We start from the raw sequence: 19,204 nt of genomic DNA on the forward strand, positions 1-19,204 counted from the left end.
TCTGTGGCTGGGGCAACTCTAAGCACAGTGGTTCCTTGTTTGGTCTCACTTGCCCACCTGCAAAGGAGCCAGAGTTATGAATTAGTTTGTGGGGTATTTGAAACATGATTCTGATGGGGGATACCAGGTGCATAGGATGTCCTTTGGCTGACACGCTTACAAAGCCACCCCTTTCTGCCTAGACTTGCTACAGCAGATGTAAAAGTATTCATTCCCTCTCACTGTCCCCATCCCCAACATGTTCCATTACTCACAATCAACAGTCTTTTGTGAGCTTTATTAATAAAAGTGTGGGTGATTTTGTACATTATGCAAAGAGGATTTACATTCATGAGTTACAGAGCAGAAAACTGCAGCAGCTTTTGCATCTGAGGTCTCTTGCTCAAGTGATCTGTCTCCTGCATGGTTCCTCCCCACCCTACATCCCTGCTATTTTCTTAAGTGAATTCTCAGGTAAGAGATTAAACCCCATCCCCTTTTAGCATTTTATGGACACTAATGACAACCCATTCACCTGCAATTTGCCTGCTTGATGGGTGGAGAAAATACGAAGGATTGAGCATGACAAGGATCTCCACAATGCTCTGCTGTCCTGTTTGTTTTTTATGGAAGGATGGACGTTGATGTGGGTGACCTGGGAGAAGATGGTACCTATCAGTTCCTAAGGCATGGATTCTTGCTATTTTCTATCATGTTGCAGAGGATCTCTGGAGTCCATCTCCTGGTTTGATAGCTGAGATAAACGGACTAGAAAGTGAATCTTTTCAGCCTCTCGCAGCTGCACCACTTGGCATTATTTCAGTGCAGGCATGCTTGGGCAGCTTTCATAAAAAAATAAACCTTCCTCCATTGAGAGTTATATTAGATATTTCTATCCATCTATATATTAAACTCTTATAGGCACAGGAATACGTAGATATGTATATATACTTTTTATAGCCCAAGCCACCAACTTAAGCACGACATTTTGATTTTCATGCAGGGCACTACATGAAGAGGCCATACCTGGGTAGATGCACTGATTTGCAGATGGAACTGAACTTGAAAGAAAACAGCCTCTTTTCCCTTGCATTGAGACTGAAAATAGTCACTCTTCTACTTTCAGCCCAACTTCATGCATTCCCCTTGAGGCCTATTTGTGATTTCAAAACTGCTCCTCTATAGTTGACTCAAAAAGCTCAGTCAACAAGATGTTGATATTCTCCTGTAACACATGGACACTTTGAATTATGTGGGCACTTCCAATAGTAGTGTTCCATCACCAGATTTTCCAGTGTAAGAAATACTCTTGTGATCCAGCTTATCCATGTGATACAGCGTATTCATGCATTGCCAAATACAGCATGGGAGCCGGACAGAGAGGAGCCACAATGCTACAAAGGTAATGTATGAATTGCTCTTCACTTATTTGGAAAGAGGAATGATAAAGAGGTGAAGCTGGCACACAGGTTGGTAGACAGATATATCATGTTCATTGCCCACATGCCATGGGCTGTAACAACCCGAGCTTGTACAAATTATTATTTTGGACTACTGCTATCAGAATTCAATTCCGGAAGTTCCAGTCCTAAAAGGTAAGTATTCAAAAATTCAACCATGGTTTAGAAGACACTCACCTATTGGTCTCAAATGTCTTGGGCCTTTAAATCAACTTACTTTTTTGAGACTGAAACAGAAACTTTCTGGTCCCAAAACAAGCCTTATGTTGTGTCTATAAGCAAATGACTGCCTTGTCAATTTTATCTTGACTATTAGGATATTGTTGCCTTAGCTATAGGAGCCCAAATGTCAGAACTGAGGCCAGAATCCTGTATCATGATTAGGAATGCGTAACTTGGAGTTATGCACTTGTGACTGTTACATATTCATGTAACAGGCAGCTATGTAGGGACTGTGAAAAGTCCCGCAGTCAGCAGCCACTGTGATCAATGGGTTCCATTCTTCTGTTGCTTGGAAAGTAGCAATCTGAGGCATGAGGAAGAATTGAGGCTGAATTGTTGCTGCTTGCCATTTTCCTTTCCCTATCCACGTCTCACTCACTTCCCTCTCATCAGGCTTCTGACATTAGGGGCTCCAAAACTAGTCTTAAAGGTGCTGCTCATTTGATCAGAGGCACAAGCTCTATGGAGCTCCTACCATCAACAATATAATCTGTGTTCCATTCAGTTCCATTACCCACCCACAGACTTACTAACAGGTTCATGGGACCACAAGGAGCCCTCCACCCACCCACCACAGATACACACAATGCTGTCTCCATTTCTTCTGAGAAACTCAAGCCTGTATGAGGTATGTGTGTTTGCACTATCAGAGGAATGGGATCCTTGAGATCACAGACACATTGGAAAATTGGCATTGGCCCAGTGACTTCTCCCCCATCCTCCAAATTTATTCTATCCCAGGCACAGTGAATGATGGTGGTGCTGTCAGTCAGATCTAGTAGCAAATGGCAAGAATGAAGTGGTGCTTCTGTTGAGGTCATCTTGTGCTGAAGAAGGGCTTCATCAGTTTTCAGTCGTGCTGCTGTTCTGGTGAGCATTTGTTGTTGCGAATATTTCTAGCGACAAGTAACTGCAATGGTGCTACCTGGTGCCTGGTAAGATAAGCAGGGATGCCCCTAATACAGACTTCTTCAAGACTAAATCATTATCTGTCATTTTGCTTTCTAAACTCCTGCAAGGAAAATAGGACAAAGAGTCCGGGTACACAACATTTAGAGCTCTCTCCATGAACCAAAAGTTTCATTTAAAATAAATATTACTTCTTCCTGACCCACCACCTCCTCGACAGCTCATCAAATCCATCCATCCATTTCAGTCCCAATAGCTCATCTGGGACTAGTGCAGGGTAGGCTGCTGCTTCCACCAAGTCCTTCTCATGTAAACAGTCACCCAAGAGACAAACACAGTGATTCAGCTTTGGTAGTTTCATCCTTCCAAGAATCTAAATTCCTTTTCCTATTGCAGTAACTTGGGAACTTCCACCTGCCAAAAAAAAAAGTGTGGTTGTTAATACAAGATCTAAAACTAAATGAAACTCCTAGTGATCCAAAGATAAGTCCCAGGAAGGCAGCTTTCATCAGGGCCATGGATGATAGGAGAACAGGTAAAATTGCTCCTCTGCACCTCCAGAACTCTGATGCTGCTTCCTTCCTTTCATCACAGCTGCTGAAGAATGCATTTACTGTTTTGAAACTTTGTTTTGAAAAGGATTTGTCTTGGACATTAAAATCTTTCTCTCTAGTATATATGACGGTGCATTTCAGAGACAAAGTACAACAATGTAAAAGGCCCTGTCTTGAATTGACCCTTCTCTCCAAAGTTGGAATCGCTTGAAGAAGAGCCTTCAAGTATGATCTTAACTACAGGTACTAGGTAAGTTTATATAGACCAGGGGTAGGCAACCTGCGGCCCGCGGGCCAGATGTGGCCCGGCGAGGCCTTGGGACCGGCCCCAGCCCGGTCCTGCTGCCGATTGCCGCTGGGGCCTTTGGGGGGCAATTGTCTATAGAAGCCTCAGAAACATGCATTTATATTAACATTTTTTTTAAAAATCAGCAAATTTTTTCGCGTGTCCTCCATTTTTTTTTTAAAAAGTGTCTTCCATTTGAAAATTTTGTCCTACATTTGTCCTGGTTTATTTATATATTTAATTTTTTAAAAAAAAATTTAATTATTTATTTTTTGGCTTCGGCCCCCCAGTTGTCTGAGGGACAGCAACCCGGCCCCCGGCTCAAAAAGATTGCCTACCCCTGATATAGACATAGGTAATCATTTTGTATGATTTTTTTTTGTATGTATAATATCTCATTCCAAGCCATTTAGGGCTTTAGAAGTTGGGAACAGGACCTAGACTAGGCTGAGAAATGTTTTCAGAAACAAAATGATATATTGCATATCATGGACAAAACAGATAAAATGTATTTTCCTATGCATTTTCCACATACATAGGAGTGGGCAAATAGATAAAATAATGTCAAATAATTTTGAAATATATATTTTGGACACTGCTTTAACTGAGATGTCACACCAAATAATGATTTCAATTAGCTGTAGTTTAGACCCAAACCATGGTTTCAGCTACAAAGCCTATTTTGTCTCCTGTATTGTCAGTGTACATGTCTAAAACTGCACTCATTTCCATGACACTGAAGTCTCTGGAAGCAAATCTATGGCTGTAACTATCATTTATCAATCCAGATATCACTCAGAATAACAGTTTTCACAAATCATAGTTTAAAAATTCAAAATGTACTGTGGTTGCCAATACTGGCTTCCCTGGACACATGTTAATTCAGACACCAGTCAAACCAAAGTCAAGCTTCCTTTGGTTTGGTGTGATATGTGAATTAAGCCAATGGCCCCTTTAAAATTCTCTACGCAGGAGACAATGGGTATAAAGCATGCTGTGTACTGTACTGAAAAGATGTGCAATTCAATTTTTGATGTCATGTTTTAATAATGTTCTCTTGTGAGCTGTCTTGGGTCCCTTGTTGGGAGAAAGGCAGCACAGAAATGAAGTAAGTAAATAAATAATCTGCTTTGCTGTGAGTTCACATACTGGACAGCTGATCAGGCTTTCCAATTTATATTACCTGTCAAAAAACAGACATATGTGTCTCTCACATATGATGACTGTGTACATATTTTATATAGATTCTCTCACTACAAGAGAGATGTGTTGTGCACCAAATAGCATTCGGATGTCTGTGCATGTAATGGAGGAAAGGATTAGTTACCAATTCTGGGATGTATTTCTTGCCTAATTCTGGTTCTTACTTCTTTCCCTCCCTTATCTTTTAAATTCTCATAAAATCAGCTCCCACTGTGAAACTGGTAATCCAGTTATCTGAACTGACTTCCAGAGATATTTGCTCGACTTTTGTTTTGTTGTCATTATAGCACCAAAGACCTTAATTTTCTCAGACCTTTATTCTGACCTAGCTTTGAGAATTTTTAAAGTCTGTGCACTGTCTTTATACGCTGTAGTATACTTTCATTGTTATTTGTTTTAATATTATTGGATTTAAGGTTGTTTTATTTCTTCTTATGAGAACCCCCAGGAACTCTGTTTTAAACATTGTTAATAGATAATTAATAATATTTAGGTGTGAAAAATAGCCATTCTGGTCCTGGAACACTACTAGCAGGTAGACCTTTGCATCACCCCAAAGTCATATCACTTTGCCACATAAGTGATGGGAAAATACTCCTTTCAGCATATGCATTGGCATTAATGCTAGCCTGGCACTATCAAAGGAAGAACTAATTTTAAGAAACTAGCAACATGCTCCAAGAGATTCACCCCTGTGCTGTGTTCAAACTTGCCCTTTACTTGCCTTCTTCAGCTGTTTGAGGTTACTGGAGCGAATAGCAGCCAGAAGCTGATCTCTGGAGTTCTTTTCTTGGGGAGGAAGAGCCTTCTCCACCATCTTCCTCTGAGTGGCTGGGGAGAGGGACAACCGTAGGTTTTCATTGATCAGAGGAGGGGCCAAAGGAGGGGCCAAAGGAGGCGGGGGTGGAGGAGGCACATTTGAGGTGCCATCTTTCTTAGGAGGAGCTTTAGGGGAAGCTTTAGGGGAAGACCAAGGGGAGGTTTTTGGGGAAGGTTTTGGAGAAACCTTAGGTGAGCCAGCTGGTAGGCCTCCTGGCTTGGGCACCTCAAGCAAGTCTTTCTTCTCTCCCTTTCCTTGAGCCTGTTTCTGCTCCTGCAGGCGTTTCTGTCTCTGTTTGTCCATGTTCCTGCTCAGTAGGTTAGTGACAGTCATGCGGGGCCCAGCTAACTCAAAGTGGTAACCCAGTTTCAGCAGGGTGGTGTTCTCCTTCAGCAACTTGGCTATCTCCATCTCAGTCTTCCCTCCACAGATATGTCGCTGGTTGTGAAAGCGCAGCTCTGTCAAGGTGTTGTTCTGCAAGAGTGCACGGAAGATGGCCAGGATTCCTTTGCCTGTGATGTGATTAGAATCTAGATTTATGCTGGTCAGTGTCTTGTTTGCCTTCAGCATGATGGCAATGGCAAAAGCAACATGATCATCAGCACGTGTATTGGCCAGCGCAAAGACCTTGACCACAGTATTGAACTCCAAGGCTTCAGCAAAGCGCACCAGGATCTCATTGGTGATGCAGTCAGAGTTATTGACATTAACTTCTACCATCTCTGGGTCATTGTTCTTCACTTTTTCTAATGGTTCATCAAAGATGCTGGTGGCCTCATCTTCCTTGTTCTGGTTAGAAGAATTGTTTACAGCTTTTGAAGGGCTGCTGTCTGCAGTCTCCTTTATTGTCTTCTCTTCCTCTGACACTGAGGCTTTCCCCTCTGAAGCCTCCCTGCTGTCTCTTGATGATTTCTCCCCACTGCCATCTTTAGAACCTTGCTTTAGAGCTGAACCTTTTTCTTCTTTTTTTCCTAGTTCTTTTTTATCTTCTCTCTTTCTGTCCAAACCTTGCTTTAATGCAGGACTTTTCTCCTCTGTTTTTTCAGAGTCTTTTTTGTCTCCACTCTTTCTATCCTTCTCAAACCTGCCTTTCAATTCAGCTTCCTTCTCTTCTTTTCCCTTGTCCTTTGGTTTATTCTTTTCTTCCTCTCTCACTTTAGCTGTTGTTTTTTTATCGACTGTTGAAGCTTTGTCTTTCTCCCTTGAGACCATCCTTTCATTCTTGGAAGTCTTGTCCTCTTTGATTTGCCCAGTTTTCTTAATGCTATCTGGCTCATCTTTCCCTTTCTGATTTGCTTTCCCGCCACTTTCTTCCTTTTTATCTTCCTTTCCTAAATCAGAAGCTCTGGGTTTTTTCAGATCTCTACTATGAGTTTCCTTCTGTTTTTCTTCAAGAAACTTTTTCTCTTTTTTCTTCTCTATTGCCTTCTCTTCCTGGGAGGAAACATATGAAGGAGAAAAAAAGATCGTTAGAGACATAGCTCAGTGAAAATGAAACAAACTCAGTTTATTCTTGAATAATTTTAGATTCCTCATATTCACTAAAGCAGAATGACAATAATTAATGAAAAGGTGGTTACAGTTTTCATCTGATAACTATAATCATACCCAAAACAAATACAAAATGAAAATGCAAGTGGCATTGTAAGTCAGGACAGAAATCTGGGACCCTGCAACCTACAGAAGGGAAAAGGTTAAAAATCATCACTTAAAAATATTTCCCTTATTAAACAAATTTTTTTTACACAGGCAAAATTGGCTAAGCTGTACCACAAGTAGAGTGACATTCATCACAGTTTTCCCCAAAAGTTTTCTGAATCCCATGCAGGCCCAGAGACAATAACTGAAAATAAAGATGGTGCTTCTAGAGATATAAAGATCTGGGGGAGAAAATCGGGGAGGAAATTTTGGAATAAAGTTTTTCCTGTTCTGCCCCTTCCCTGATGCCTTCTCCTCCTTCTGGAAAATGGAAAAAAATTGGTTTATGAAATATTTTCTCTTAGAATGACCAAAAAAATGTTTAAGACAAGGTGTTCACAAATATACTGCCCCCAAATCATTTCTAAAAACCAAGTAAGAGGAAGAGTTTGATGTAAAGGCTTTGCACTTATTATAGATAATTACAATTCCTAGTCTTGCTTCCTTTCTCAGTCCTTTTAATGGAAATTATATGTCTGATTGACATTAGGGAGCACTAGTGGATACAAAATCATTTCCTCTGTTTTACTAGTGTTGACAGTTTCTTCTGTTTTTAACATCTGTTTGCTTGTGTTTTGCCTGCCCCTCAAACTCTCAAAAGCAATTCAAGTGTTTCTTACAGTTCAGGACCCTTTAGCTCTATTTGTAACAAAAAATAACAATTTTAAAGAGTAAGTATCATTTGTAATTATATTCTGAATAAACTTTAAAATTTTAACATATCAAACTTGATAATTTTGTGACACAACAAGTTAAATACAATGCATTTTACGATCTTACAGTAATAAAGTGACTTTCATGCTATAAAGGGTGTTAACATTGCATATTTCACCTTTAAGCTGAAAATTCCTATGTTTTTCTGCAAAAAGTAGGGAGGAGCCTGGGTTTCTGGACACCTTCTAAGCACTCCATATGTCTATGAACCTTATCACACTAACTCAGAAATGGGATTTAAAGTAGATTTAAAGTAGAAAAACCCGCAAATGTGGGAGGTTTATCACACAACGTTTCTGCAAACCTGAAATAACGTGAAAATAAAGCGAATGTAAAGAATTAGAATAGAATATACTTTATTATGGTCAAAGACCAGCATAAAAGAAACAAAACAACAACAACATTAAAACAATAATGCTAAAATGCATTAATAATAATACATTAGTATTAATGTAAAGGGGACAAAAGTGACACCTTTTTACTTTTGGAACTTCCCTTATTCGTGGGTTTTATCTACTTTAAATCCCGTTTCTTAGTGAGATTCTGTTAGTGTGATAAGGTCCTATGTCTCCAGCACAAGGATGAGCTGAAGGTAGCTTTGGATCTACTACTAGGTTTCTAGGTTTATTGGCAATAGATGGGCAAGTCTTTCAGGCTTACAGTTGTTTAATGGCAGCAAGAACAAAATGATTTTTTCCCATATAAACTAACCTAATGAAATGAAGATAGCGTGGGATAAGCAGAAATTGATTTTTGTTTAAATTAAGTTCAGTCTTTGTTTTGAAAGCAACTTCCAAGGCTTAGAAGGTGTACGAGGGCATTAGTGTAATCATCTCTGTTCTAGTTGTACTGCTGAAATGAAGAAAGATGCTGACAAATGGATTTTTGTGGGGAATGATTATGAGACCCATTTAATTCTGGAACTCAACACAAACTAATGGTCTCAGTTGTTTTTTAAATTCCAGATCCAATTTTTTTCATCTGGTTCTGGAAGGTGAGCACTTAAATTTTAGAATGAAATAAAAAATTCAAGAAAGCAGAAGAAATATGCTTACCAGGTACACGATACTGGGATAATTCAAGAAATTAATTTTAATTAATGTAGATTTATACAAAACATCACCCAGTTCATTTCCCTGGTTGTATAGGGGCTGCACAAGGCTGCCCACAACCCTGGTTCATGGAGATTAGATGGAACAGAAAGACAGTATCCAACTCATTCATCTTGTTACATAATGCCTGCTTGATAACATCAAGACCTAAAGTGTGGAAAACGAATGTCTCTCAAAAATAACCATAATTTGTTTTAGAATTAAATGTTATTTCTTATTTATTCATTCATGTTATGCCCCAGCTTTCCCCCACATAAAAGCAACTTCTTACAGGGCTTTGCTCTAAGATAATGTGTGTGTTGGGTGGGGATCTAGCATGAGATGAAATGTCTTTGCCTTAAATTTTTGTTTATGCATGGAAATAAACAGGCTCCATTTGAGGAAAGCAAATATCTCTGTATTTAGTTAAGAGATTACTGGGATCAATTGAGTCCTAACTGTCTAATGCTGTTCTTCCTAGTCAGGAATGCAAACAAAATGATGAGGGAAAACCACATTCAACTGTGCCAGGCAGGGCATTATTTCATGCTTGATTATAAAGGCAGTGCACTAAGTCAATTGGGGGCAAGGGGGGGGGAGAGGGAGAAACATCACTTTCTCACTCTCTTAGATAAAATAATTTTTAATGTGCAATTTAGATTGCAAATTCTGGATTCAAGCTTTTCTGGAAAACAGCTTTTAAATTAAAACAAGAGGCATAATTCCAAATATTTCATGACCACCTATTCCACAGAGTGTGGTGTGTCTGGAAATAGAAGCAGATAGAGAGAAAGGAAAGGAACTGCACAGTGAAAAAAGTTCCTAATTATTTCCTGTCATCAAGTGTGTAGAACACTAGTATGCGAGAAACTGTATGAACATGTACTCTGGAATGAGTAGGGTTGCCAGGTAAAATAAGGGACGGGGCTCCTGTCCTTTTAATGGTTGAATAGAAGAAGGAATTTTCCTGTTTCACATCTAACAAATCAGAAAATATTTCCAAGGTCTACACTGAACAGAAAAACATATTTTCCCCAGAAATATTTTTAACATCTTTACAAGCACAGTTTTAAGGGCATAAGGAGGTTACGTTTTCCAGATTATACTTGGAACAGAAAAGAGTCTACAGGAGCTTTTTCCTCCTTACCCTGAAGACTGGAGAATTGAGAGGAGGGAGGCCCTAGGACCTGGGAAGCCTCCTTGTTTATGCTATTTAGCCAAAACTATGGAAAACACCTAGACACTTTAACTTGCAATCATATGTGCATGTGACTGCCAATTACACATTTAACATATAAAGCTATTCAGCTGAAATGCTTTACAGAAGTAATTACTTCCCTCCCAGTTTGCTTTGCTACTCAAGGACAGTGGTGGGGAAAAGCTATGCTTGGCCAAACAGATAAATAATTTTGTAGAAATGGCATGTTCAGATGAAAAGCAATCCTATTATATTTCTATATGTAGAAATGTGCAGTTGGTTTGATAGGCACAGCTTGCTCCTCAGAACGAAGAGCTATATCTGCTGAAATAAGTGTCTTCTTATGCACACAGGTAACCAAATGGTGGTCTATTGGCCAAAACCAATATTTCATAAATATACAGTCTGAATATACAATTCAGAGTTTTGTTCTCTTCAAAAGATTCTGGAGGCAATCTTTCAGAAAGGGTTGCCTTGAGGGAAAATTGATCTCAACTGAGCTGTATCTTTAACAATTTTAGTAACTTGATCAGAAGGTGGAGCCAGTGGAGAAAGACCTTCTGGCTCCAGCTGTGTGTGAGAGAGAGTGGTGAAGGTATAAAGTCTGTCCTTCCTTCCCAAAACAACGCCAAGGCAGCCCCAGTGGAGAAAGACCTTCTGGCTCCAGCTGTGAGAGGAAGAGAAGAGTGAAAGGCAGGATCCAATGTGACTTCCAAAACAAAAATGTTTACATTCTTTTTTTTTTTTTTTTAAAAGACCACCTGAAGCCCAGTGGACCTGAGGCATCTAATTGGGAGACACCCTCGGAGAGCAGCACCTTTAAAATGCTGGTTCCTGGCCCCCCTCTCTGGACCACCTGGCTACATTGGCCCAGAGAAGGATGAGGACAAGAGCAGCAGAGTATTTTATGCTGGCTCCAATGCCCCTGGAACACCTGGCTGCACCAGCCTAGAGGATAACTGTTTTAGACATGTAATTGTTAATAGATTGTTGTTTTGCTGCTAGGAGAGAGTTGGGGATTGTCATTTAGATTATTATGCTCAATTATTACGCTATGTCATGTATTTTGGATTTTTTCTGCTTTGTAGTTTTCTATGTATTTTTGACTTCTTGTATCATTCATTTATTGTATTATATTTGCTGTGATGTAATTGGTATGGGGGTGTACTTTGTATTTTGCTCCCTTTGCTTTGTAATCTGCCTTGATTTCGCAAGGTGAAATCAATTTTTATCGCACTTTTTTCAAATAATTCAAAGCAGTTCACAACATTAAAATAACTGAACAATAAAATTTATGGTGGAACAAGAGTAAAACAACCGCAGAAGAGAGAGAGATCAGTCCAAACGCTACTGGAAGAGAAAGGTCTTGGAGCTATTATAACACTTGTCATCTGCTAATTCCTATCCAGCATCCTTCTGTGAAAGACACAAATTCTGTTTAGGGGTGGCTCAAAAGTGAACACTCCATTAAGGAAACACACTTGCACTTCCACTTACCAGTATGATAAAATAAACTTGCACTCCATAACATTCAACATCCTATTGCTGGGATGAAATTATGCCAACTTTGCTACAGGTACCTTACTGGAGCAAGAGAAAGTTGAATTGCCGAAAACTCTGAATGATCCCTGTGAACAACTGATGCTGATCATCCCTCTTCTACACAGCTTTGCTGTGTTGCTCTTCTTCAGCTTCTTTTATACAGATATTAAAGATTCAGGAGGAGCTGTCATTTCGCTTTGCATCTGGCAACTCCTAAAGCAGAGATCCAAACCCCTGTGGCCTTCCAGATGCTAATGAACTTAAATTTATATCAACCACAGCCAACCTGGCCAATGGGAGGGATGACAGAGTTTGAAGAAGTAATTATTTGGATGGCAACTTCTTGGAGTAGGTAAACAAAGAAGTAACTTCATCAGTGTCTGGATGGGAACAATAGTTTTTAATATCTGGAGAGCTGCACCCATGTCTTCAAGATTTGGGAAGCCCCTCTAGTTCTGGACTTGCTGTGCCTCTAATACCCTTCTGTTACCATTCCACTAGTGCACAAAATGTCCCCCAAGTCCCCATGCCTTGCAGCATTGGCACAGGTTTTTGACGCTCTGCCCCTGACCTTTCTTTAAAAAGAAACAGCCTGGTTGCTTGTGCCAATTAATCACAATTGTTTTGACAAACTAAAACGCCGCTAGTTTGTCTAAACATACTAAAATGAGTATTGCTGGTGTTCACTGGCAATTGCTGTCCTCAGCCCCACTCAGACGTTTCCTTAAAAGGAAAAGGAGACTTGGGAACTTTCTGCTTTGGAATTTGGGCATTGAGATACTAATGATCCCTTTTTGGTCCTTTCTCTAGTGTACCTGGCTTCCAGGATTTCTGCCTGGGGTCATTGCGCACAAGTGCAATTCAACAGGTATCAACAGATTTAATTACCATAACTCAACTGCAAAACCTAGGAGGTGTTCAACAAATAATGTGTAAACTTTGATTCAGGCACTGTTAACAGCCAAAACATAATAAACAGAACCTCTGCTCTCTAAGAGGCCTTGCAAATAATCAGTAACAAAAATTACATGTGTGAACATGACTCCTAAGAGCAAAGCAACATTGGCAGTTTTTTTTTATGTAAACTGGTACAGACACAGATACAAGGAGTTGGTACTGAGCTATTCCAGAGTAAATTAACGTTTTTTTTAAATTACATAAACAACTTGCCTGATTCACTGAATTTTGTAGGCATTTCAGATGTTACTATCTACCAGGTGCATAATCCTCTCCTGTTCCCCCCCCCCCCCACATTTCTTCGATACTTTCCCTCACCAAGGATAAGCCATTAAAGGGAAAATTATGGAATAGTTCTATAATACGTACTGAATGCTAGCAAGAGGAGTTCACCATTTGGAAATACTCTTAGTTCAGTGTCTTTCATCACTGTACAGTAACTGCTTTGTGCTTTACTAATTTCTGTATTTTTCCCCATCAGCCCCTCCCTTCATTATGCTTAGCTTAAGTAAGCATAAATACATAGTTGAGTATTTGCATCACTAGGGGTAATGGTCAAGTAGCAAAATTTTTGAGTATCAAGAAACCCTGATGAAAAGAATCCTAGGTTATCAGATAGGGGGGAAAGCTGGAAGTATAAGGCATACTCCCAACAGAATCGTGCATCACGCTGAAGGTTTTCAGACAATGTCGCACTCATCCAAGACCTATCCTGTGAAGATCCAGGAATGTTCTAGCAACAAACCATTCATGGGGAAGTCCTAGGAATGGTTTAGTTTCAGGAGCATTCCTGGATCTGGAGATAAATCCTGGATAAGCACAATGTATCTGAAAATCTTCAGCGTAATCACATGATTAGGCCGGGAGCATGCCTTTTACTCCCAGTTTACCCCCCCCCCATCTGATAATCTCCCTAGACCGACAATGATCTTTAAATTTCAGGACTCACTCTGTGCAAAATTTGGACTTTTTTTTTTTTGCAAAGAAAACAGTATTTTCTGCTGAGGAAACAGCATTTTCTCAGGAGAAAATCATATTTTTGCACAGAAATAATATCTTTTATAAAGAAAAAACTGTTTCCTGCAAAGATCTTTAATTTGTTCTGGAAGCTACCTTGGGTTCTATCCTGGGAGAAAGACAACATATAAATAAAGTAGGTAAGTACATAAATAAATAATAAGCTTTAGAAGGTTCCTCTTATGAATAGTGGAGGCAGGCTGCTTAGTAGACTTCATTTTTCTAAAATGCCAGCTTGATAATTTGCCTATGATAATTTAATTATTTTTACCTAAATTTGTGCACATCTTTTTGATTTTCTAGTTATTGAAACTCCATCCCATTCTCACCCCCCCCCCCCCGTTAATGGTGCCTCCCAGACTTGAGACTCAACTTGAGACTTTAAAGTATTCTGCAGTATTTTTGGAAAAAGTTGTGTTGATTAATGTGACTATACATAATACTGACCATAGTAGTAGCTTTGCACAAGTAAAAAAAATCTATTCCACTAGACAAGCAATTCCAAATCTTGGATTCCAGTTCTGGGAAAAAGATGGCACACAAATCATACCAGATCAATGCATAAATAAATTGTGCTTCTTTCCCTTTCAGACTGTAGGGCAGTTGATGTCAAACTGCAGAACGATTATGCAATTAGCAACATCTTACTATATATTGCCAGCTGCATCTCTTAATTCAAAGGTGCCAACAGTTCCTGAAGTGTCAACTGATATTGTTACATATATCCTGCAAAACATTCAGACAGTGTGAAAAAGAAATATGGCTAAATAATGGAGAGACACTGTTGGCCAAGAACAAACTTGAGGAAATGATCAAATGCATTTGTCATTTCACACTATGCAGAACTGGCTTGTTCTTTGTCTACTCTCTGAATCTGCCTTTACCACTGTTGATAGAGCTTGTTCATTCCATGATCACAATTTTGCATGCAATGAATATAGTAAAAATGGTAACAGAGTACCTGAACCTGAGACAGATACCAGCTATTACACTGGGCCAGTCTTTCTTTGCCACTATAAATCACTTCAGTGGACCATGCCAGCTACACGTGGTGAAATCCAGTTTGCAACTGTGCTTGATGGCGTCCACATAAAAACGGCAGCTTTAAAGTTATTGGGAACTGATTAGGGTTTTCAGGTCTCAGGGCCTGGCCAGTCTTCATCGGTTCTCATAATCTGAGGTCAAGAGTTCTGTCTTGAAAAGTGTGCCTATATTATTAGTCCCAACTATTAGTCCCAACTATAGCAGAGTCATTGGATCAATTGGATGCACCTATGTAATGACTCACTATTCAACAACTGATTAAATAGTTCTTCTCTAGTTGGGACTAGCCAACAGGAACCTACCCTTGGTGTTGTTGCTTTTTCACAGAATGGCATACTCTATGCAACTGTAATGAATGCTTAGTGTATTGTGCTCAGTGACATCATCAGAGCCTATGGCATCAGGGCCTGGGATAGTCCTGAACTAGGAACCCTCTGAGTTGGACCAGCAGATAAAATGGGAGTTGGGTGACAATCTCTTATGATACTTTGTTTTTACAATTATTAATAGATCCTTTTTTGCACTTATTTCATAGGTTTTGTAAATTAAATTTGGAAAACTGCAGTTTGTTAAACAATAAAAATGTTCATTTGTATCAGTTCACTCCAGTATCTAATGCCATGGCTTTTTAAATACTGGATCAAGGTAATACCTTAAGTGCTGATATATCCTGTATTAAGGATGTATCAGGATTAGATTGGGTTTCTTTCCAAATCTCTACATCAACCAATTTAAAGCTACCCTTGTGGGTCGTCTGGGTCCTAAACTTTGCATTCTGTAGCAGTATTTGGGGTGGGTGGGTGGATGTCCCAAGCTTTCTTGTGCCTACAACAAGAAGAAAGTGCTGCTGCTTTCCCCTTTGCACCACTTGCTGCTTTCTGGTACACTGTCAGCTTTTATATGGCTCTGTGCATAGAACCAGTTGTTTCCCAACTGTCTTTCTTTGAGGATCCCCCAGAGCCAGGCATTTAGGAAACAGTGTGCTTTGGAGAACTGCACAAAGCAAGTGTGTCTGGCCAAAGTATGATGCGGTGGGACGAGTAAATTGGCAATTTTTGCTGCTGCTGGAACTTTACTGTCTGAGGTGAAAGTATTCCTACAGTAGATGAGAGGGCTATCTAGCCCTCAGCAGTTATACAGGCCAACGAACCACAAATTATGCAGGACATCAGGATCCTAGCTGCCAGGCATCTTTTGCCCATTGAGCTGTACACTTTAGCCAAACATCAAGAGTGACACTGAATCTTCTGTGAATGAATGACTGACAGTTCTTGGAGAAGAGAACATGGAAGTACATTTGAAGGGCAACTAAAAGTGCATGTGATATGGATTTTAAGTTTGTTTTTAGCTTTTATTTAAGCTGCCTCAAACATTTTGAAATGAAAAATAAGGAATATATTTTGAAATTATTTAACAGGTAAATAATATGTAGGTAGAACTGCTTTTGGAAGACATTTGATCATCAGGGTGATTTTAGAGATAATGTCATACCTGTCCTCAGAAACCTGCATTGGTTACCAGTTAGATTTGGGGCTCTAATCAAAGATGTGCTTCTTTTGATCTCTAAACTTCTGCAGTGAAGGCTTAAAACATTATTTGGGCCTTGGATGTCTGGGGTACCATTTCACACTTGTAGCATGTGCCTTATGAAAATCTGAAGAAGCTTCTCTTTGGGAATTTGGGGTATCTGAAGCTCAACAGGTGAGTCTGTTGAGTTCATTCTTGATGGCAATGCCAACTGTCATGAACTCCTTTCCAAGGAATATAAAGGGATCCTGCGGCACCTTTGAGACTGACATTCTAGCATAAGCTTTTGTGAACTCTAGTCCACCTTATCAGATGTCTGGATCTCCCCATATGAACCTACCTATTACATTCTTCCCTGTCCCGCCCAAGGGCTGAATTCAATTTCAGAGGGATTCTTGGGGAGGCCATATTTTAGTCATGGGTGGGATCAAAAGCAAAAAAAGTGGGACCAAAAATGCCAGCACATTTTAGTATACAGTGGGCCCTCCACATTCGCTGGGATTAGGGGTGCAAGACCCCAGTGAAAGTTGAAAAACAGAAAATAAAAAACTGCTGTTTTTTAGATCTGAGAGAACACTTCTCTCAGAATCTCTAGGTCCTCCAGCACAACTCTATGGTCGACATCCAGCAGAGGTTAACCATGGAATCATGCTGGAGGACCTACAAATGTCCAGAGAAGTGTTTTCTCTTGGAATCAGCTTGATTCTGTGGTCAGCATCCAACAGGCTTGAGCTAGAGATTCCTAGAAATGATGTATTAGTCAAATCTGCAAAGAATCAGATCCGTAAAAGTCAAAGCCACAAATGTGAAGAGCAGTCTGTAAAGCCAATTGTGCCAATATCTAAGAGATGAGGCACGTTGGTCTTCTAGGATAGAAACAAAAGCCATGCAGAATCTGAGAAACCACTAAATGATGATATTACAGAGACTATTTTGAGAACCCAGAGGGCTGACTGGGGCCTCAGGAAGGCTAGATTCAGCTCCAGGGCTAAAGATTCACACCCTTGACCTGTTGGTAAAGTAGTTAATCCAAGCTACATAGACCCTGTCCTCCAAGATCTATATGCTGTTGCTATCACTCTGAAAGTATTAGTCCTAACTCTACTGTTTCTTAGAGAAGTTTCCTTTTATGGACTCTTTTCCCCCAGAAGGCGATTCCCAGGCTGCATCTGACTCATTACTTTGAAATTTCTGGTGAGACATAGTGTGACTCTGGCAATGCCAAATCTATGTTGATTGTCACTTCAACATCTGCCAGAGATGCCACTGAAGCTGTTAGATTCTGTTCCTCTTTCTGACCCTGAATCACAAAGTAAGAAGACATGAATTTCAGAACATCAGTCTTCTGGTACTCCTTGGATATTTGTCTGAATTTCATCAAGGAAAAGAGAATTTATATGTTGCTATTTCCCAAAGTAAAGGGCAATTCTGTCCCTACTCCTAATCAAACATTGTTTGCAAAAAGGAAGATAGAAAAGCAGATCTCCAATGAAACGTTGCAGCACATCCTTACTTTCTATTAAGGACTGTTTCTGCCTTGAGTTGTAACCTAATAGTTATGCTCTACCTCAGATACTCCATTCCATCTCCTCTCCCTGATTTTCCATTGTTGTTAACTGGCTATGAATTGACTTCAGCTCATGGTGAGCCCATAAAGGAGAAACCACCAAGCCCCCTGTCCTCACTCTGCCCACATCCTACAGGCTCAGATCCGTGGCCTCCTTGATTGTGTGTAACCATTTGGTATGCAGTCTTCCTCTCTTTCTATTGCCCTTCACCTTTCCCAGCATTATTGTCTTTTCTAGTGAGTCATACCTTCTCATTCCATTATTCTTTCCTAAATGATACTCAGAATAATTGAGCGATGGGAGATTGGAAATCAACCTCCTCCATTTTTTAAAAAAAGGTATTTCTGCAAATCCTGACATTTCCCTAAACCTGATACATACATTTTTTTTTAGTTCTCAGACATAGTGCAGTTTTCTTCTGGCTACTATGTGGGTTCTGTTTTGGCTAGTATGTGTTAGTAGCTATACTAACACATTAGAAGATACAATTTGAATAAATTTTCCAGTGTAGGTTGAAAGTGTTGCACACTTTACTAACGTACATTTACTAATACTAATTTATATCATAGAATCATAGAGTTAGAAGAGACCACAAGGGCCATTCAGTCCAACTCTCTGCCATGCAGGAACACACAATCAAAGCACCCCTGACAGATGGCCATCCAGACTCTGTTTAAAAACTTCCAAAAAAGGAGACTCCACCACACTCTCAGGCAGCATATTCCACTGTCAAATAGCTCTCACCATCAGAAGTTCTTCCTAATGTTTTGGTGGAATCTCTTGTAGTTTGAACCCATTGCTCTGTGTCCTGTTCTCTGGAGTTGCAGAAAACAAGCTTGCTCCCTTTTCAGTATAACATCCCTTTTCAATATTTAAAGAGGGCTATGATATCACCTCTTAACCTTTTTTCCAGGCTATATATACCCAGTTGCCTAAGCTACTCATAGGGCATGGTTTCCAGACCTTTCATCATTTTGGTCGCCCTCCTCTGGACACGTTCCAGCTTGTCCACATCCTTCTTAAATTGTAATGCACAGAACTGGACACAGTATTTCAGGCGAGGTCTGACCAAAGTTAAATAGAGTGGAACTCTTACTTTCCTTGCTCTAGAGACTATACTCCTACTGATGCAGCCTAGGATCATACAGGCTTTCCTAGCTGCTGCCTCGCATTCCTGATTCATGTTCAGCTTGTGGTCCACTAAGACTCCTAGATCTCTTTCTCATGCACAGTAACAAGCATTGTAATCTACTAGCTCTCTACATGTTTTGCAAAGGAAGTTTCAGTGTCTGTAATAAAATGTTTTTTCTGCAAGCTTGTGTTCTTCCCACTTTACAAGGCTGCAAATTAAATAGATACATCTGTGTTGCTGTTTCTCATCTGGCAAAAAGCAACCAGAGTGAAAAAGCTCTGAA

The 19,204-nt window shown here is 39.8% G+C and overlaps 1 protein-coding gene across 1 annotated transcript in view; it reads right to left on the minus strand.

Annotated features, from left to right (window-relative positions):
* Positions 1–258: 258 nt before the first annotated feature.
* The window catches only part of LMOD1 (leiomodin 1), a 34,528-nt gene continuing 15,582 nt past the window's right edge, over positions 259–19,204 (minus strand). Inside the window, exons 2-3 of the mRNA XM_042465447.1 lie at positions 5,338–6,867; positions 259–2,984 (exon numbers count right to left, since the gene is read on the minus strand). Coding sequence (XP_042321381.1) covers positions 2,958–2,984; positions 5,338–6,867 — 1,557 coding nt within the window. The 3' untranslated portion in view covers positions 259–2,957. The remainder of the gene's footprint in view (positions 2,985–5,337; positions 6,868–19,204) is intronic.

The sequence above is a fragment of the Sceloporus undulatus genome, chromosome 4, assembly GCF_019175285.1.
Source record: "Sceloporus undulatus isolate JIND9_A2432 ecotype Alabama chromosome 4, SceUnd_v1.1, whole genome shotgun sequence".
In the NCBI taxonomy this organism is placed as follows: domain Eukaryota; kingdom Metazoa; phylum Chordata; class Lepidosauria; order Squamata; family Phrynosomatidae; genus Sceloporus; species Sceloporus undulatus.